The sequence below is a fragment of the Strix uralensis genome, chromosome 18 (assembly GCF_047716275.1).
Source record: "Strix uralensis isolate ZFMK-TIS-50842 chromosome 18, bStrUra1, whole genome shotgun sequence".
Lineage (NCBI taxonomy): Eukaryota > Metazoa > Chordata > Aves > Strigiformes > Strigidae > Strix > Strix uralensis.
This window is the reverse complement of record NC_133989.1, coordinates 799,713-817,731: the sequence shown is the minus strand read 5'-3', so window position 1 is coordinate 817,731 and position 18,019 is coordinate 799,713. Positions and strand designations below refer to the sequence as shown.

General features: G+C 60.8%; 2 protein-coding genes across 2 annotated transcripts; both read right to left on the bottom strand.

The window, feature by feature from the left end:
• Window positions 1-731: 731 nt before the first annotated feature.
• On the bottom strand, window positions 732-8,278 carry CDK5RAP1 (CDK5RAP1 mitochondrial tRNA methylthiotransferase). Its single transcript, XM_074888321.1, has 13 exons — window positions 8,035-8,278; window positions 7,364-7,467; window positions 6,899-6,933; window positions 6,095-6,195; window positions 5,771-5,981; window positions 4,856-4,976; window positions 4,341-4,571; window positions 4,022-4,119; window positions 3,852-3,907; window positions 3,623-3,753; window positions 2,619-2,768; window positions 2,069-2,209; window positions 732-1,924 (listed from the first exon to the last, which is right to left on the bottom strand). The coding sequence occupies exons 1-13, from the start codon at window positions 8,276-8,278 to the stop codon at window positions 1,844-1,846; spliced, it is 1,704 nt and encodes a 567-aa protein (XP_074744422.1). The 3' UTR covers window positions 732-1,843.
• A 450-nt stretch (window positions 8,279-8,728) lies between these two features.
• Window positions 8,729-17,737, bottom strand: LOC141951880 (bactericidal permeability-increasing protein-like). The gene is made up of 15 exons (XM_074888683.1): window positions 17,238-17,737; window positions 16,219-16,333; window positions 15,628-15,756; window positions 14,744-14,899; window positions 14,202-14,265; window positions 13,010-13,073; window positions 12,436-12,527; window positions 12,096-12,272; window positions 11,797-11,856; window positions 11,523-11,690; window positions 11,061-11,128; window positions 10,790-10,832; window positions 10,371-10,434; window positions 9,762-9,838; window positions 8,729-9,041 (listed from the first exon to the last, which is right to left on the bottom strand). The coding sequence occupies exons 1-15, from the start codon at window positions 17,611-17,613 to the stop codon at window positions 8,988-8,990; spliced, it is 1,707 nt and encodes a 568-aa protein (XP_074744784.1). The 5' UTR covers window positions 17,614-17,737; the 3' UTR covers window positions 8,729-8,987.
• Between the last annotated feature and the right edge of the window lie 282 nt (window positions 17,738-18,019).

The following is an 18,019-nucleotide window of genomic DNA, read 5'->3' as shown; positions in this document are numbered from 1 at the left end:
GAGCGCTACAGCTCCCCGGGGAGTCTGTGCAGCCAGCGTTATCACCTTCTCATCAAAATGTAAAACCCAGCTCTCCTCCTCATTAGTCTCCTGCTCTTAAAATAATGATTGTAAAATGCCGACAGCTGGCCTCAAAGCTGGCTGGAGCTGGGAGGGCACACTGCTCCCCAGGGTGGGGGCTTGGGGGGAGAGGGTCAAAATGAGCAGCGACAGGGGGGTGTCAGCCCTTTTTAGGGGCGCTGGATCGGGCCACGCTTTCAAGGGGGGAAAAGCAGCTGAAAGATGCTGCAGGGGGGTTCAAACCGGGCCACCCACCCCCCTGCTTTAATTAGCACACGGTGGCTTCGGCGCCCGTTGCTTCGGAGGGACCCTGCTCGTGCACCCCCCTGCCTCCTTTGGCTTTTCAAACCAAGCAGCTTCTGCCTCGTCCCTAAAAGCCCACGGGCCCAGGGCTGACCCACGCCAGGCAGCCAAGGTCGGGGACGTGGGGTGTGAATTCCAGCCCCCGACACTTTCCCCTCAGGAGGGGGCAGAGCAGAACGGCACCGCACGGGTCTTGGTCCCTCAGCACCAACAGTGACCAGGTGGATTCACTTCCATGAGGAGAGAATCAGCTCTGAGATAATGAGCAAAATGGATTTGTTTCTTAAACTGAGGTCTAATGAATATTCAGTGAGCCATGCTGCTTTCAGAGAGATACAATTATATCCCAGAAAGAGCTGAGAGAAGGCTTTCTAGCAAAACCCTTTCACCTTTATTTAAAAATTCTGCAAATTCATGTCATGACTGCTCTATTAAGAGTTGATCAGCTGTTCCTTCAAGACTTGTCACTGGATAGAGCCTTTTACAATGATTTCTTTTAATGACATGATTACCTAGATTAAAAGGGGTGATTCTTTCTCACATCTCCTAAGAGCTGAGGTACAGGTGCAGGTCACAGGCCCTCGTCTGGATTGAGCAGAGCAGGTGGGACTGACACAACCCAGCCAGGGCAGCTGCAGGCTGACAGAACCAAGGAACTGTAAGATGCATTTAAAGAACTTACTGGCCCTTTAAATCGGTACAACCCTTTCCCTGCCCGAGCAAGCAAAGGGAAGGGCATCCGCAGGTGCCTGGATCTCAAAGCTACACCTAAAGTTTCCACAGGCTAGAGAGAACCCTCAGCTGACAGCGGGTGCTCACCACACACACCCCCTTAGGCTGGAGACAGGGAAATCCACTCCAACCTCGAGCCAAACAGCCCCGGTACCAGGGCAAGGCACAAGGGATTAAGCACCACTCCTACTCATTACCCTACAGGCACGGTGCAGGTTCTTACTTCCCCTTTCCAAGCATTTTAAAGATAGTTAAATTACCAATATTTGGAAAGGATTCATCACAATCTCCTGTTCTTTCAGTTCTTCATCCCCTTTGGCAGGACTCCTGCCATTCTCTGGCAATTGCTAGAGCTGCATTTTGTAGTCACTACCAGTTTTTGCAGCTCCTAAATTCCCCTGAGCTACCAGGAACCACCTGCTCTGCAGACGCAGGTTTCTCTGGCTGGGCTGCACCGTGGACACAGGGCCAGGCCGGGGAGCAGAGGAAGAGACAAGATCACACAGCACTGGGGTGCAGCGAGTCCAGACACAGCTTCCAGCCCTTGGCCTACAGACGTGTGCAGGTCCATGAGGTTGTTGCCAAAACAGAAATATATTTTATTGTTATTGTTTCATTTATGTGTTCTAATGTGTGTGTATATATATATACATATATATATCTATATATCTATCTATCTCCTGTTTTTACCCTGTCTCCACCTGGTCAAACTTCCTTGTTCCTTCCTGCAGCTGGCAGTGGGGACAGCTCAGCAACAAGCAGCGGCGCGGGAGAGGGTGGTACGGCAGAGCAGAACCCCCCTCAGGCTCTGAGAGGTGGCAGAGGTGACCTGAACGAAAGAGCACAACAGTCCTCAGGCACAGGAAGGCTGAGGAGGATCCATTCTCATTTTAGGCTCTCCCGGCAGCAGCTGCTCTAGAGAACACTGTGCAAGAAAAAGAGCCCAAGGAAACAAGGGCTGCAGACAGGTCACCTTCACCAGCACGTAGTCCCCGGGCTGGGCTCTGGCCACAGCCTCGCAGCCCGCAGCATCCACCGTCTCGGTGTCGGGGAAGATCACCTTGACGTTGCCGTCGTTCCTCCCGCACAGCTCCGAGGCAGAGCGCTTGCTGGGCTGAAAGGAGGACAGGAAACATCACCCGCGTGGCAATAGCTCTGATTCACTGCTGGGCTTTATCACACCAGTATGAAAACCTGCACTCCACGCCGTTAAGCTCACCAGGTAACGAAGCCCCACGGCCGCGCTGCAGTGCTGACACCCACCCCCCAGGGCCAGCGTGTCACAGCCCACACAACGCGGCGCTTGGCCGCAGACACGTCCCTACCCTGTCGCCTCCCCTGGGCTCAGCCCCGCGCTCTGGCAGACCAGGCCGGCTGCGTAAGTGAGAACACACGGTCTGGGAGCGCTGGGACTGCGTGGGGCAAGCGAGGAGGGAAGCAGAGGGGACGGGTGCTGTGCACAGCCCGAGAGCCACCCGGCCAGCAAGAGGGGAGGAGGGCAACTTCGCTCTGGGCACACTCACCCCTTCCACCAGCACCAGCTGCGACTGGCCCACCAGCGCCTCGTTTGCCCTTGCAGCCTCCTCTCGGAAGACAGTGATGAGCTCCTCCAGCCGCCTCTTTTTTATGTCTGCAGGCACGTCGTCTTGCAGCCGGTGATACGCCCGGGTTTTCTGTAAACAGACAAAGCAAGTGCAGATCCTCAACAACCAGAGAGTCTGAGATCAGAACCTCGTCAGACCCCAGCCAGCCTGGCGGCTCCTCAGTTTGTATTCACAATCTTAAGGAGTGTTTTCAGGCACCAAGCACCAGCCACATCCTTTCCTCACACTCTTCCCACACCACCTCTTTGGTAGAAGGTTTGATACAGGGCGCTGAGCACCAGCAGCCGTGTGAAGCAGAAGTTCTGCATCTCCCACATGAGATGCGTCTGTGCCTGCCTGCCCACGTGGACAGGCGATGAATTCTACTCCTTCTAGCCCCACATGCTAGAAGGTGATCCGTATTCCTTGCTTCCTTCTGTTTCCCAATGTCCCAATCCGCACCTCACGCTGTGGGAAGCGTTCTAAAGACTTGTCAACTATCCACTCTTCTCACGTAAACACCTTCTAAAAATTCACCAGTTCTCTCCAGACTCGACTGACAAGAGACTCTGCAGCTGGGCTCCAGCCCAGCTCCATCAGCACAATTCCTCATCAGCCAAGGAGAAAGTGCCTGCAGGCAGGTCTCTGCAGACACGGCTGCTTCGTCGAATCGCTCTGGAGCGTCTGCAGCACCAGGTCACCCAACCAGTAACAACACTGACGCACACGCGGGGGGCTAGAAGCCCTTCAGGCAGAAAGGCAGCTCTTGCAGTGACATGTACCCTTGGGGGGCTGCATGCCAGCAAAACACCCGCCAATATAACCAGTCTTTAGGTATTATTTTCAATAGATTTCTTTTTTTAGTCTTATTGTGAGAAACAGCACTCGGGAGTTAGGCGAGATGCCCAGAGGTAACAGTCTTCTCCATCAGGCCCTGCCCTCACCTGTCTCATGCTGTAGGCAAACAGGAAGCCTACGTTGTAGCGGACTTCCCGCAGCAAGGACACAGTCTGCTGGTGATCATCTTCTGTCTCTCCACAGAAGCCAGCAATGAAATCACTACTTAAGCTCACTCCTGTAACAGAGACACAGGAAGGGAGGAACACTGCACTCAAGAAAGGGCAGGAAGGTAGAGCTGTGCTGAGCTCAGACCAAGCTAAGGGGAGCCCCTACCTGGAATGGCCTCACGCACGTGCTGTACAAGCTCCAAATAGGCTTCTCTTGTGTATCTGCAATTAACGCACACACAGATTCACTAATCGGGCAACCATGGCATCGGTGAGGAGACACCAGCAGCCTGGATCAGAGGGCAGGGCACAGGCCTCCCCACGGCGGTCGCTCACCCGCGCCGCATGGCCTCCAGGACTCGTGTGCTCCCGCTCTGCACAGGGAGGTGAAGCTGTTTGCAGATGTTGTGTCGCTCCTGGATGAGCTGCAGGACCTGTGACGGGCAACCGGGAGACAAGTCATCGACAGCTCAACTCCACCAGGACGCCAAGGGGAAGAGCCTTCCCCGGGTAAAGGCAGCAAAGCGCAAACCCCCGCCAGCTTTAGCATTCCCCCTCCCGGGAGCTGCTGTTCCCACTCTGCGATTCCGCATTCCCTTTGGGAAGGAAGCTGCCTGCCTGCAAGCAGAGGTCCAGGTGTTTATTTTACACTTGCCTCATCGGGAAAATCCTTGGGGTGTGGAGAGGTGAAACGGATCCTCATTTCTGGATCAATTCTAGACACCTGGTCTAGAAGATGTGCAAAGCGCAGCCCTCCTGGTTTAGCTTTGTAGACTGTGCTAAAGCCACGGCTGAGGGCCGGGGCAGCAGCCGACTGAAACTGCACCTCAGACGTGTCTCGAAAGCTGTTGACGTTCTGACCCAGAAGGGTCACTTCCTTCACTCCCTACCGAGATAAACAGAGTAAAAATCACCACCCGGTCAGGATGGCCGAGCTGCGAGGGCGGCCAGGGTTTTACTCTTACTACAAGGAGTCTCCAGGGGAAGCCCTCCCTTCCCTCCCTGTCTTGGGGTGTTACAAGAGGAATCCAAAGGGCACTGGTGGAACTGGTCAGCCTCTGCTAACCGCACCTCCACAGAGAGGCAGCGTCACCGCCCCGAGGCACCACGCACTCAGAACCATCCTTGCTCCCGTGGCCTGGGAGGGGCGGGAAGGCGGCTCTGCCTCACCTGCTCCGAGAGCAGCCTCACTTCCTGCAGGATGGACGCGACGGGGCGGCTCCTCTCCCGGCCACGCGTGAAGGGCACGATGCAGTAGGTGCACATGTTGTCACAGCCCCGCATGATCGACCTGCCGAGCGGCGAAGCACAGGTCATGCCACAGTCACACGGGTTGTGTCCTGCCCTGCTGTGACCTGGCCATGCCCCCAGCCACCTCCCCTGGGCCACAGCACACAGCTCTGCAGCTTCCCCTGACACACCGTGCCAGCCAGGGCTGGCTTCTGCTTGCCCCTGGCTAACAACTCCTAATTTTTCATGCATGTTTCCAAGAAACTTGGAAAGCAATTAACGAGGCACAGCCTCGCACTGCAATCTGGCAGCGATGAAGCATCCTTCTGCACCCCGTTCCCACAGCAGGTGATGCTGCCCTTCTGTGCTCTATGGCCATGCTGAGCAGAGGCTGATTTTGTGTTTGGGCATCTTATTATCAAAACGAAACAAATGGAAACAAAGCCAACAGAAGTTACAATGCATGGAGGATTAAAGAATTAAACAGGAGAACCTGGGGCAGGACATAGCAGAAGGCAGGGGATGAGAGAGGCACAGCCTCTACAAAGGCACAGATGTCCGTGGGACAGAAATCACTCGGTGCAGCATCAGGCTCAGACAATCAGCGCTCTCCAAGGAGAGCGAGAGAAGCCCGCAGACAGCCAGAGCACGGGGCAGCCTCTCCAGGGCCCAGGCAGACAGCGAAGCAGCAGCAAACACTCAGCCTGGTAGACTCGTGCCTCTGGGCTGCAGGGAGCAAGTGCAACCAGGCATCGCATCTCCTGGGGAGCTGCTGTCACCAACGTGTCTGTTCTGCACAGCAGTTATTTCCAAACCAGAACCACAGAAACACGCACAGGAAAGAAAGGTACTTACACAAACGCTGTCGTGCCACCTGCGCTAGTGTGGACAGGCAGAATATCTGCGTAAGTCTCATCTAGTGACAGCAGGACGTTAGCAGCTCGCTGGCCAGACTCCGCCATGGCCAGCAGCCGGGGAAGGTCACGATATGCATCGGGGCCTGCCACAATATCGACCAGCTTCTCCCTGTGCAGAATCTCCTCCTTCAGCCTCTCAGCCATGCATCCTGCGCCAAAGGAGAAGGGTCCCCGTGAGGAAGTGCCCACCATTACACCCCCTCACAAGCTGTTTCTGCCCTGCCACAGGGATGAGGGGACGCAGCAGGACGGGACGTGGTACCGAGGATCCCGATGCGCAGAGGTACACGAGCCCGTGGCCGCTGGGCTTTCAGCGCCTTGAGCTGCCGCAGGCGATTCCAGATGGTCTGCTCCGCCTTCTCCCTGGGAAACCAGGAACAGGGTGGTTATTCCCACGTCTGCCTTCTGACAGCCCCCCAACCTGAAGCAGCCGAAGTGTTTTGGGAGGAGAATTCAACCAAAACCAGGGAATCATCAGCCTGATGGGTCTGATGGCAAGTGAAAGTGTCGTTTGAGGTGTGTGGATTATGTCTGGACTCTCATCTACTACCATTTCGCTCGCCTGGAAGCGTCTGCACTGCAGAAACAACTCAGGGACTAAGCTCTTGTGGAGCAAAGGTTTGCCTTAGCCAGCCAGTGTGAGCTACCCCAAGTGACAACGAGTGTTCTGTATCTCCTGCATCTGGAGAAAACAAAGTTTCCTATCTATTTATATCCCAAATCGCCCCAAATGTACTTCCCAAATTTTTGAAGTACAGACCCTGTACTAAAGAGACAGTCACTTCAAGACAGACAGAAGAGTATTAATAAATTTTTAAAACCATTAAAGCACACGTCTGTGCAGGTCTCCAACTGCCATGGCAAAAGAACTTCTCGCTCCACAGAAGAGCAATTCAGAGCACAACTGATGTCACACACTGCAGCACCAGCTAGCTCCACCCTCACCTAACCAGGCAGGTTCACATCTGCATGCTCTTTTCCTTGCACAACATGTCTATTGCCTTGGTTTTCAAATGGTAATTCCTTAAAAACTGTCCAGAACCAGCAGTGACAAAAGTTTCCTTACCTCACGGAACAGGTGACAAGGAGAATCACATCTGCCTAAATTGAAAACAACAAAAAGGAAGAATAATTTGTAAAAGCCAAAGGGTAAGTACTCGTGCCCCGCATGGGTAACCTGAAGAGGCAGACTACAAAACTCACTTAACTCAGTGAAAAAGATCTGCTCAAGTACGTGGTGGGTTTCAGCAAACAAAGGTACAAGCTAACAGATGACAAGCAGAGTCTTCCACTAAGTGGAGAAGTAAACTCAAAGATGAGTCAGGAGCATCCCGCTGTGTCCAATCCCTCTCCAACTGAGAGAGAACCCAGCAGTTTAAAGAAAAGAGACAACCCACAGCTTTCTAGCACACTTGTTAAGTAGTTCCCTTCACTCCACAGAGCTCAGACTGCAAAAATCGCAGCACCCTGCAGGACTGGAGTGCAGCCAGGAGCCGGGACGGGGCCCGGCAGCGGTGCCGAGGTGCCTCACCTCATCCAGCTCCTTCGTCCTGGCGTAGCCGTTCTTCTGCAGGATGGCCCAGGCGATCTCCGCGTCGCTGAGGTTCATCTGGCAGCCGTACGTCTCCAGGTACACTGCAACGGGGGCGGCGTGAGGCAGAGACCTGCCTCAGCTCCCCCCTGCAGCCTGGCTGGGACCTCGCTGTAGGGACGCCCCTCCGGCCCCAGCCCGGGCAGGCAGCACCCCGCTGCCTTCGCCTGCAGCCCCCTCACAGAGCGTAAACCAGAGCTAAAGGCAGACTCTGGGGAGCGCCGCTGCCCCCGGGCACGTCCCTCCAACACCAGCCGGCTGGACCGCGCTGGCGGAGCAGCAGCAGCCGCGGTATTACCGGGACACTGAGCGCCATGACCCCCCCTCCCAGGGCACCGCAGCCCGAGAGCTCACAGCCCCGGCCGGCGCCGAGGGCCCGGGCAGCCGCTCCACGGCGGGGACACACACAGCAGCGAGCGGGCGGCCAACGGGCCGGGCCTCTCCCGACCCCCAAACCCCTTCGGGGCCCCAAAGCACCCGAACACCTCGCTCCTGCCCCGCGGGGCGCCACCGGCCGGTCCAGCGCCCGCAGCGGGGCACAGCCACCCCCCCCCCGCCCCAGGCCTCGGCGCCCGGGCCGCCGCGCAGGGGGGGCCGGCGGCACCACAGACCTCTCCCGGTCCCGGGGGCAGAGCCCGGCGCCGGCTGCGGCCCGGACGGCGACTCCCGCGCCGCGGCCGCCCTCAGGAAATGCCGCAGGTCCGGCCCCGCGGGCAGCGCGGCCCCGCGCCCCGCCGGCCGCTCGCCCGGCCCGCAGCGAGCTCGGCGGGCGGCCCCGGGGCGGGGGAGCGGGCGGAGGAGCCCCGCCGGGCGGAGCAGCCCCGCCGGCCGCAGCGCTCGCCCGCAGGGCAGCATGGCCGGGCAGGCCGCGGAGCCCAGGCCGCGTTGCCACGGCGACGGCCGGCGGAGCGCTTTAAGGGACGGACGGGCCGGGAAGGGGCGGCCCCGCCGTGCGCCCCCAAAGCGGCCCCGGCTGCCCCCCCCCCGGCCCCCGGCGCTGCGTTCCGCGCCGCCGCGGTTCCGTCGGGCCCGCCCCGCTGCCGGGCGGAGCTGGGGCCCGGGCAGGGCCCCGCTGGCGGAAAAGGGAAATAACGGTGAAATTCTGGCGTGTTCCGGGGGGGCTTGGCCACGGCCGCAGCGACAGAAGGAGCCGGAACGGGCGTCACCGGGCGCCTGCCCTCCCCAGGCGGGGGCGGAGGGGCTCCGGGCACCCCCGGCCGACCCCGAGCGGGCCCCGGGCCCGGTGCGAGGGGCCCAGGGAAGGTCCCGCGGGCTCAGACAGTGACAGTGACAGTGACACCGACAGCACCACCACAGCCGCGACCTTTATTGTCACCAACTGCCCCTGGCACAGGGGAAGCGGGAGGGGAGGGGGCCAGGGTGGGATTGGGGGTTCAGGGCGAGGCCCCGGGTGGGGGACCTGGGGTTCAGCTTCTGCCCCCGGCCGCGGTCCAGGGGCGAGATGCTGCAGCAGAGCCGGGGGGTCCTCAGCTCCGGCAGCGGGGCCAGGGGGAGGGAAGGGGTGAAAGGGGCGGTTTCGGTGCTCGGGGTCCCTCTCGTCGCCTTATCTCCATCCCCGGGGCTGATACTGAACGTCTGCTCCAAGCAGCAGGAAATTCTGGAAGAAAGAGAGAAAGCGTGGGGCTGAGACAGGCCCTGGCAGCCGCTTTCTGTGGCAGGCGGCCGTGCTCCCCAGCACCCACCCCACCTCGGTGAGGGAGGACGGGTGGGTTCGTGTGGTCCCGCCAGCCCCTGGGCCTGCTTTCAGCCCTGGAAGGGCTCCAAAGGCATTTCACAGCCACATCGTGCAATAACTATTCAGTATCCCCGTCACGGCACCCGTCTGGGGCTTCCCCAGGGCCTCCCACAACAGGGGCTTTCTCCGCTCCCCAGGCCCTGGGCAGGCTCCTTCCACCCAGTCTGGCAGGCGCTGCCTGTCCCACCGCAGGCAGATGTGTCTGGCAGCAGCCGCCCCGCGCTCAGACGCAGCGTCCTGCCAGGCACCGCCGGCTGGGGGAGGCTCACGCTGCTGCAGAGCTGCACGGGCTATAAAAAGCATCGTGGGAAATTCAGGCCCCGGGTTTAAGAACCGGAGAATGATGCGGTGCTGCTCTGGGGGTGCAGAGCCCAGACCCCCCCACTCCCCCCGCCCCGTGCAGACGGGAAAAGTGGGGCTCGGGTTTGCAGCCGTGCTGCGGGGATCCCGGCTGAGCGCACTCTCCTGCCCGCCGCCTCCAGCACGGGTCAGGGAACTGGTTTTCCACACTATGGTGACAGGTGGGGGGCTTGGGGGGGCACGGCGGGCTCCAGCCGCAGCCGGGTGCTCCCCCTCACTCACCTGGTGAAACCTCACGAGGATGTTGGAGAGCTGTATTCTGTCCGGCAGCGGCAGAGGGAAACCCTCATCTAACCTGGCTGGGAACGACAACACACGTGGCCGCATTGGGATGGGAATGGGAGCAAGAGGGAGCACGGACCACGCAAAGCAGGCGGCCACCTCCTCCCCCCGGCCCTTTCTTCACCCCGCTGCTCCCAGGGTAGGCAGAGGAAATTCCCCCCAAGCTCCACAGAAGGGCTGGGGGGGAATGTTGTGCTATGCCACCCCCCCCCAGGCCCTCAGCAGCTGCCAGTCCCGCTCTGGCTCAAATTGCTGGGGAGTCATGAGAAGCAGCGAGCGGGGCAGAGGGTCTGGAAAGCATTAGGATGTGCATCGTGCTCATTTTTTCCGTTGCGTTCACTGGATGCATGTCACAGCGCCGAGAGGCTCCTGCACGCCGCTGCCTGCCTCCGCCGGGCGCGTTTACTGCCGGCTCCTGCACTTGCTGCAGGCTTTACCCACCGATCGGGCTTGGCAACAGGGATTTAATTAGCGAGCTGGGCCTGCTCGGATGGAGTGACCGGGCCAGTGACTACTCCAGCACCCCCATTCCCCCCAGCAGGTTCTCACCATTAAGACGCGGGAGCAGGATATTGGAGGCAAAGATGTTCATTATGGACTGCAGCATTCGCACCTGGGGAGTGGAGAGAGGGGAAGGAGAAAAGCTTTAGCCTGTGAGAGAGCAGGTGACCAGGCGCCAGAGGATAATTAGGAAAAGAAAAAGAGACTAGGAGCTGGGAGAGGCACACGCTTTGCCAGAGACCAGAGGCTTTGTCTGGCCACGCTGGTGGGGTAGGAAGTGTAGGGGTGAGAGAGGCAACAGTGTCTGGCTCTGCATCCTCTCCCAAGCTTGCAGGCTGAGGCAGGAGGCGTCTCTGGGGTCAGTGGGGGGTCCTGGGTGCACCCCCAGGTCCCATGTTGGAGGGAAGGGGGTGAATGGGGCCTCTCCTCCATGCTGGGGGCTCTGGTCATGGTCAAGGATAGCTTACCTGGAAAGTGCCGACATCGGAATGCTTCAGAGAGAGCCTCATCCTGTGCAGAGACGAGCGGTGCTGTGAAGGCTGTCCCAGTGGAGGGAGCAGTTCCCACCCCGGTCCCACCAATGTGCAGATCCTGCTCCCTCCAGCCCCAGCTCATCCCTCCGCGCTGGGTCCATGTCCCCGGGACCTCCCCACCTCCCCTCTGAACAGCATCACCCCCAGCCAGCCCTGCGCTCGGGGCACGGGGTGAGTGGAGCCGCGCGCTGCTCCCCCTCCGTACCTGCCCACCTTCAGGCTCCCAACTATGTGGCCGGATTTCACGTCGATGATGGCCGAGACGTTGCCTGTCTGGGGAGAGAGCGCAGCGCTCGGTGGTGCTCACCCCACCTCACCCCACACCAGACACCCGGGGGAACGGCTCCGACCAGCCGAGGCACAGCGGGTCCGCTGCCTGTCCAGGGGCCTGTCTGAGCGCAGTGCTAAACCCGGCATTTGTCAGCTTTTTTCTGTTGAGGACGACGCCAGGGCTGGTTTCCTTGGCACCTCCCTGGCAGGAGCTTGACGGCAGCGGCTCAGCATTGCTGATCGCCCAGGAGGACGGTGCTCAGCCCCAGCTCCCATCTTTGCCCCACTGAGAGGCGGGGAAGAGCTCACCCAGCACCGCAGCAGCTTGAGCTGGGTTTGCACCCGGAGCCGCCCAGCCAGGACCACCCTCCCTGCCGCAGGCTGTGCCCGAACTCACCAGGCTGAGGAGGAAGAGAGGAGCCAGGCTGGAGTTGGGAAGGATGGCATAAGCCTGGATGTCCACGACAGGCCTGAGTGAGACCCCCTCTGGTCCAATGTCCAGGAACGGGGCGGAGGGGGCGGACAGCCTGAGCTTCATCAGCATGTCCGGGTACATCTTCTCGAGCTGCAGAGGAGCAGGGAGAGGGTAGGGACAGCGGCACAAACCCTGTTCCTGCGGGCAAAGCCTGCGTGTGGCAGGAGCTCTGGGGAGACAGGGCTGGACCACTCACCTGGGGAATGAAGGCTGAGAAGGTGGTGGTGTTCAGGTGGAATTCAACGTCCTTCGGGATCTGCGGGGGGAGAACAGTCACGCTGGGGCGACGTGGCACAGCCAAGCCCACTGTGAGATCAGCCCTGCTGCCCCGACGCGCTGCTGTGCCTGACAGCCCCATCCCACAGCCCCCAGCTCTCTGCCTCCAGGCACTGCTGGGGGGTCCCCGAGATGGTGGGATGGCACCCCAGCTCCTCCGCAGGTTGAACCCGCTGCCCAGGGGCGCGGGCACAGCCCTGTCCCAGCTGTGCTGCTCACCATGGAGTCTGTGATCTCGAAGACCAGCGCCCCGGCAGCGTGGTAGGCGAAGCCGGCTGTGTTGAAGAAGTAGCTGGAGGCCCCAAAGTAAACCATGCGGTCGTGATCCGGCGGGAAGGCCAGCGGCAGCGGAGTGAAGGGGATGGCGGAGCGGTGGGCCAGGGAGAAGAATTCGCCCTGGGAGGAGGGGGAGAGGTGAAGCAGGAGAGCAGAGGGTGGTGGGACTCTCCCGCTGACATGGGCTGGCAAACAGCATTTGCAGGAGGTACCGAAACCTGGTTCCCCACCCGCCATGGCGATGGCAGCAGCCAAATCAAGCTTTCCCAGGGCAGCCTCTCACCTTCAGGTCCACGTCCAGGGACTGGGCAGTAGCAGTTGGGGGTGCCACCAAGGAATAATCAATCCCAGCCCTGGCGTCTATCCTGGCTGTGACTGTAAAACATGAGGTGGGCAGATGGGCGGGAGGGAGCTGGCACGGGAAAGCCGGGAGCAGATTGCCTCTGCCGACGCCCAGGCCGCGCCGTGCCCGGGCCTCCCGGTGCAACAGCTCAGTACCCGCTTCATGGGTGCTTGCTTCTGTTTAGAAGCAAAAAAAAATCACATTTCCCTCCTGACTGTTTTTCAGGTGTGCAGGCTAACTCCTGGACCCAGGGGACAGTCTGGGTCCCCCGGCTAAGGCAGCCCATGCCCCTGGCAGCGCCGGCTCCTCAGAGGCTGCATGCAGACGAGCAGCGTCCGCAGCCACGCAAGGAGCACAGTGACACGTCTCTGCTGACGTGGGGCTCCCCAGCTCCCAGCTCGGGTGCAGAAATCCAAGGAAAGGGGGAACGGGCACAAGGTACAACCCTGTCCTCGCGGCTGGGAGAGGCAAGGCAGAACTGCTCCTAAAACCCCAGGCAGCCCCTGGCTGGTACCTGGCAGGGTCCGGAGGTAAGGCTGCAGCTCGTCGCGCACAGACTTGACCACGAGCTGACAGACCTGTGGGCAGGAAAGGCAGCAAAGCTGAGCGAGGGCGGCACTGCCGGGGGGGCTATGCACACCCCCAGGGCCAAAACCTCAGCTGCGTGCTCGGCTTTGCTGCCCGGTGCCAGTGTGATTCCTTGCAAAAGCCTGCTAAAATAAAAGAGCACAGCGCTGTCTCTGCTCATCAAGTGTGCAAGGTACAAGTGAGGTTTGTGCCTGCAAATACCTGCCCGCAGCCAGCTGCCCACGCGTGGGCCAGCTGCCTCAAGGCCCTGGGAAGGAACCTCCCGTGTGCCCTCAGACTGGTCCCACAGAGGAGAGGTCCTCTCGGAGGCAGAGGAGAGGTCCCCTCGGAGCCCCAGGGCTGCCCTCCTTCCAGGAGGCAAAACAGCAGAAAAGGCCTCTGAGCCCCGGCTTCGCCCCTGCTGCCGGCCCATCTGCTGCCGCAGCTCCGGGGGGCCTGGGAGAGCCACTGCCCGGCGTCAGGAATCGCGCCCGGGCGGGGTGGGATCGGCTGCGGGAGTGGGATTTGCCTGTTCTCCAACTGCCTCCCTCCCGAGCAGGGGTCACATCCAGGGAGGCTGTAGCTCGTGCCAGTTAGCCTTGTAGTAATTATTGCTAACAGCTTGTTTCCATGTCTTGTCGCAGGTCTCCTGCATGTCAGCTTTTGTAGCGGGCGGCCGGTCCCGGGGCCCCCCCCAGTGCCCCCCATTAAAACCAGGCGGCAAGTGGCTGAAATCCAGAAGGAGAATTTCCCCCCCAGCGCTCCCCAAAGCGTACGGGCTTGCGGCCGGTTAAAGGACAGCTCTGATCATGTTTCCTCTGTTACCATGAGTTTGGCCGAGGCATAAGATCTAATTAACTGACCACATGGAAAGAAAAGTCTTTGTTAATTAGGAACCAATTACACTGGGCTTTGGCAAAGGCTGCAGGTTTTGGATTCAGCCTGAGCCACACAATGCCACAGAGACTGCAGTCAGCGATGCCCATCCCTCTGGTTTGCACCAAATCGGCAACACGCCCGTGGGCTCTGGCTCTAGTTAAACCCCCGCATGTGCCCCAACCCTGCCAGCACCCCAGCGGCAAGCGAGGGCTAAGGACCACCAGGAAAACCCGGAGCTCTGCCCTCCTTCCCGCACGTACCTCGGTCTCCAAGATCTTCCGGAACGCGGGCTCAATGGCGCTGTGGAAGAGGTTGTAAAGCCATCTGCAGAGAAAAACAGAGAAGAATCCTCCTTTCTCTAGCTCAGAGGCTGCTGCAGAAGTATTTGCCCGGGAAAAGGAGACACTAGAGATGCGGACACTGGGGAAGGTCACTCCCGTACCCTTTGGCGTCTGGCTTCGCCTCGGGGTTTACATTTGTGAACAGACCGGCTTGTAGAGCACCTGCACGCAAGTCTAGTGGCTGCCTTAAATCTCCCTTAAATGCGCAGCAGGATAGATTCAGGCCAGATTTAAGTTCATTCACTTGCACATCCGGATGAGAAGGATATTGCAAGAGTCCAGAGGCAGAGACAGCGGGTGGTGCTGTGCCAGCACAGGCAGCCTGCGGGCAGAACGGGCAGCCTCCAAGGGACTGCAGATACGCCAACAGCTTATTCCTTGCCCCATGGCCTGGAAGCCACCTTCCCATGGCAGACGGGCTAACACGCGGCATTTCTGGGCCTCACAGGGAAGTTACGTACCCAAACTTGCCCGAAAAGTGTACCCGGACTTTGGAGATGCGGGTGCTGCAGTCGGAGGTGTCAGCGGTGGGTTTCCCGGAGGCGTCGCTGCCCAGCTTCAGGCTGATTTTGATATAGACATTCTCCACCTTCAGGTCAAACGAACCGTGGTCCCGGCTGCGGGGAGAGGAGGACGAGAAAGGGACATTCTCAGTGCCGAGTCCTGGTGGGGGGACCCCAAATCAGCTTGGGGATGGGTCTGTGTAGCTCATGCTCCCCCCTGTAGTCAGCACCCAGCGGAGACTGGGAAAGTTTTTAAACTCAGAGAAACCAAATTTCAATGGAACATAAACTAGGAGAGGTAACCTTTAAATAGAGAGGATCAAGAGCAAGTAGGGGACATGGAAGAGAGATGGGAGAGTTCATGCACGGCTCCTCCTTCATCCACCTTGTTCTTGCCCCCCACCCTGTTTCATCCATCTCAGCGGCTGGACGAGGGGCAGCAAACTCTGCCCACCCCCAGCCCCAGCTCAGGCCTGTCCCTGCGGGTGCTCAGGAAGGTGCCCCCCAGGGCAAGCAAGTAGGAGGGACTGTCCCTCACACCCCAGGTGCCACGAGAGGGGGGATGGCTTTCACATCGTCTCCCCAACCACCCGCAAGCAGGACAAATGCTGCCTGGCCAGCTCCAAGGGCTCCGAGCGTGGATGGAGACCTGCGTGGGCTCCCCCGGGGCGAGGGGCTCCCAGACGTGCATTGGGCTGCGGGAAAAATGAGTCAGGGAATCTGGAGAGAGCAAAGCAGCAGCTGCCCACGCACAAGGGAGAGGAGAAAAAAACCTGCCCAGACCCAGAGAGGGAGATGCAGAGCGAAGCGCCCGAGCAGGGAGAGGGGAGCTGGGCACCCACATGAAGTGTAGCTTCACCCGCCAGTTCCCGTCCACGTCGGCGAAGGCATTGGAGATGGAGACCTGCAGGCCCACGTTGGGGACCAGGGAAATCCGTGAGTACGGCAGGTGGAAACTGCGAAGGTCCAATCTAAAAACCAATAAATAAAAAACACAAGTCACATTACAGGGGTGCCTCGCCCCTGGGCACACGGCTGAGGAGGGAGGGAGCGGGGCCAGCGTGCCGGCAGCACCCACAGCTCCCGAAGCGAAGCGGGGTCCCTGCAGCCACCCGGAGCTCAGCTCAAACCCCCGTGCAGAGGGAGCGCGGAGGCGCAGCGGGGCAGCACGGAGCTGGGATCTCCGCAGGGCCCCCCCCCGCCGGGGCTCCCATTGCACAAGATCCACCCGCACCCCGGTTCCCTTTTTCCCCTCTGGGCAGAGGGGCCAAGTGGGAGCGTCTCTGCCTGCACTGGGGATGGGGCCAACATCTCTGGAGCTGTGGAGGGGACAGGACAGTCCTTGCTGCTGCGGGGGCTCCCTGCCCTCCCCCTCCCGCCCCTCCCGTGCGTTGGGGGGCAGCGAGCTGCTCTGGGGTGCTGGCAGAGCTCACCTGGAGATCTCATAGTGCACCTTCCCCACGTGCCGGATGCGAAAGTCACCCGAGATGTCTGGCAGCTTCAGCTGGGCCAGCTCCTGCTCCAGGACCACAATCCCCTGCTGATGGGCTGCAGGGGCAAAGGGAGAGTCACCACCACCTGCTTCCTGCAGGAGCCGGGAGCAGGCGCCAGGCACAGCGGAAGGGTTAAAGGGAACACCCAGGCGATGCCCTGGCTGCTTTCCACCTCCCGGCCTATCTGCGAAGCTGATCTCGGTGCACAGAGCCCTGTGAGCACACGGGCAACACTGCCTGACGCCTGCCCCAGGGGAAGGGGGTGGAAGGTGGGGAGAGGCCCCAGCCCGCGCTCTCTGGGCTGGGCACTGTGCGAGGCGTGTGGGGGTGCAGGTGCTGTGCCGCTCTGTGCCCAGCCCCGGCGGGCAGAGCCGGATGGAGCCCCCGACCCAGGGAGCAGCGCGGCGGGAGCGGGGGCTGCATCCCCGCATCCATCTGGGAAGGGGCGTCACGTCCTCGTCTCCCGCCCGGCTGGCAGAGCCACTGGGTAAATGAGCTGTTTCTCACACAGTGTATTTCAATCCATAACGGCGCTCGGCTGGAGCCGGGGCTCTGCCTGCCTCAATAAAACCAGCACGGGGCCCATCCATCTCCGTCACTGCCCCCCCACAGCTCCCCACCTCCTCTCTTCCACAGCTCACTCCTCCGGCGCTCACGGCTCAGACACGTGCCATGAGAGCAGAACCCTCCGGTCCTGCCAGCCCTGTGCCCCGCCCCCGACCCGCCTGGGTGCAGCCCCCCGAGACCCCCGCAGGGCCAGGCACCCTGCAGGGGCTCCACGAAGGTGGGGGGGCAGATGGGGGCATCAGTGGGAAGCCCGGGGCGATGGTGCATTCGGCACCCACAGCCAAGGGTCCCCCCATCCTGCCCCAGGACCCTGCGCTCTGCAGGTGGGCACCTGGCTCCACGCCTCAGCCCCCAGCACATCTGCAAGGAGAGAAGTCAGGAGCTGAACCCACCGTAGTCCAGGCCCGCCTGGGTGATCCTCACCACGAAGCCGGGGTTGGTGGCCCTGGCCAGTGCCAGGCACAAAGCCAGCACCCCGCAAGCCATGGCCAGGCTCTGCACTCCCATCCTGGCTGCTCCGCAGTGCCACGCTGCTGCCGGGCTCTCCTGCCCACACCGCCTTTTATATCCGTGCCAAAAGGGGAACCGCGGGCGAGGGAGGTGTGCAGAGCTGCTGCCACAGCCCGCGTGGGGCGTCCCCTGGAGCCCCGGGGCTTTCTGCTTGGCCTCTGCCCCTCTCCCCTGCTCCAGTAGCACCAGTGCCCACAGCGTGGCACGGCAAAGGCTGGCCAAAGCCAGGAGGCAACAGCTTGGTTTCCAGCTCTCCATCAGGTGCAAACAGTCCCTGGCTGCTGCAGCAGCAGGGTCTCGGTGAAGCAGAGATGCTGCAGGCACCACTTCGGCTCTGCCGGCGGCGTTCGATGGGGCTGTGCCCTTGCTGTGTGCTGCAAGCTCTCCACACTCTCCACGCACGCTCTTGCTGTATGCTCTCTGCGCTCTCGCTGTGTGCTCGGCCTGCGCCCAGGCTGGGAATAGCCCCTGAGCCATCCACCAGCCCCACTGCCCCCCACGCTGTCCTGCGGGGCTCAGGACCGCTCTGCACTGCTGGGCATTCACTGATGCCATCGTGACAGACGGGTGGTAGCCAGAGCAGCCCTGGGTCACAGCAAGGGCAAAAGAAAGTGAGTTGGGATTTCTCACCCTGTGCGAGCAGACCCCAGAGTACCCCCTAGCC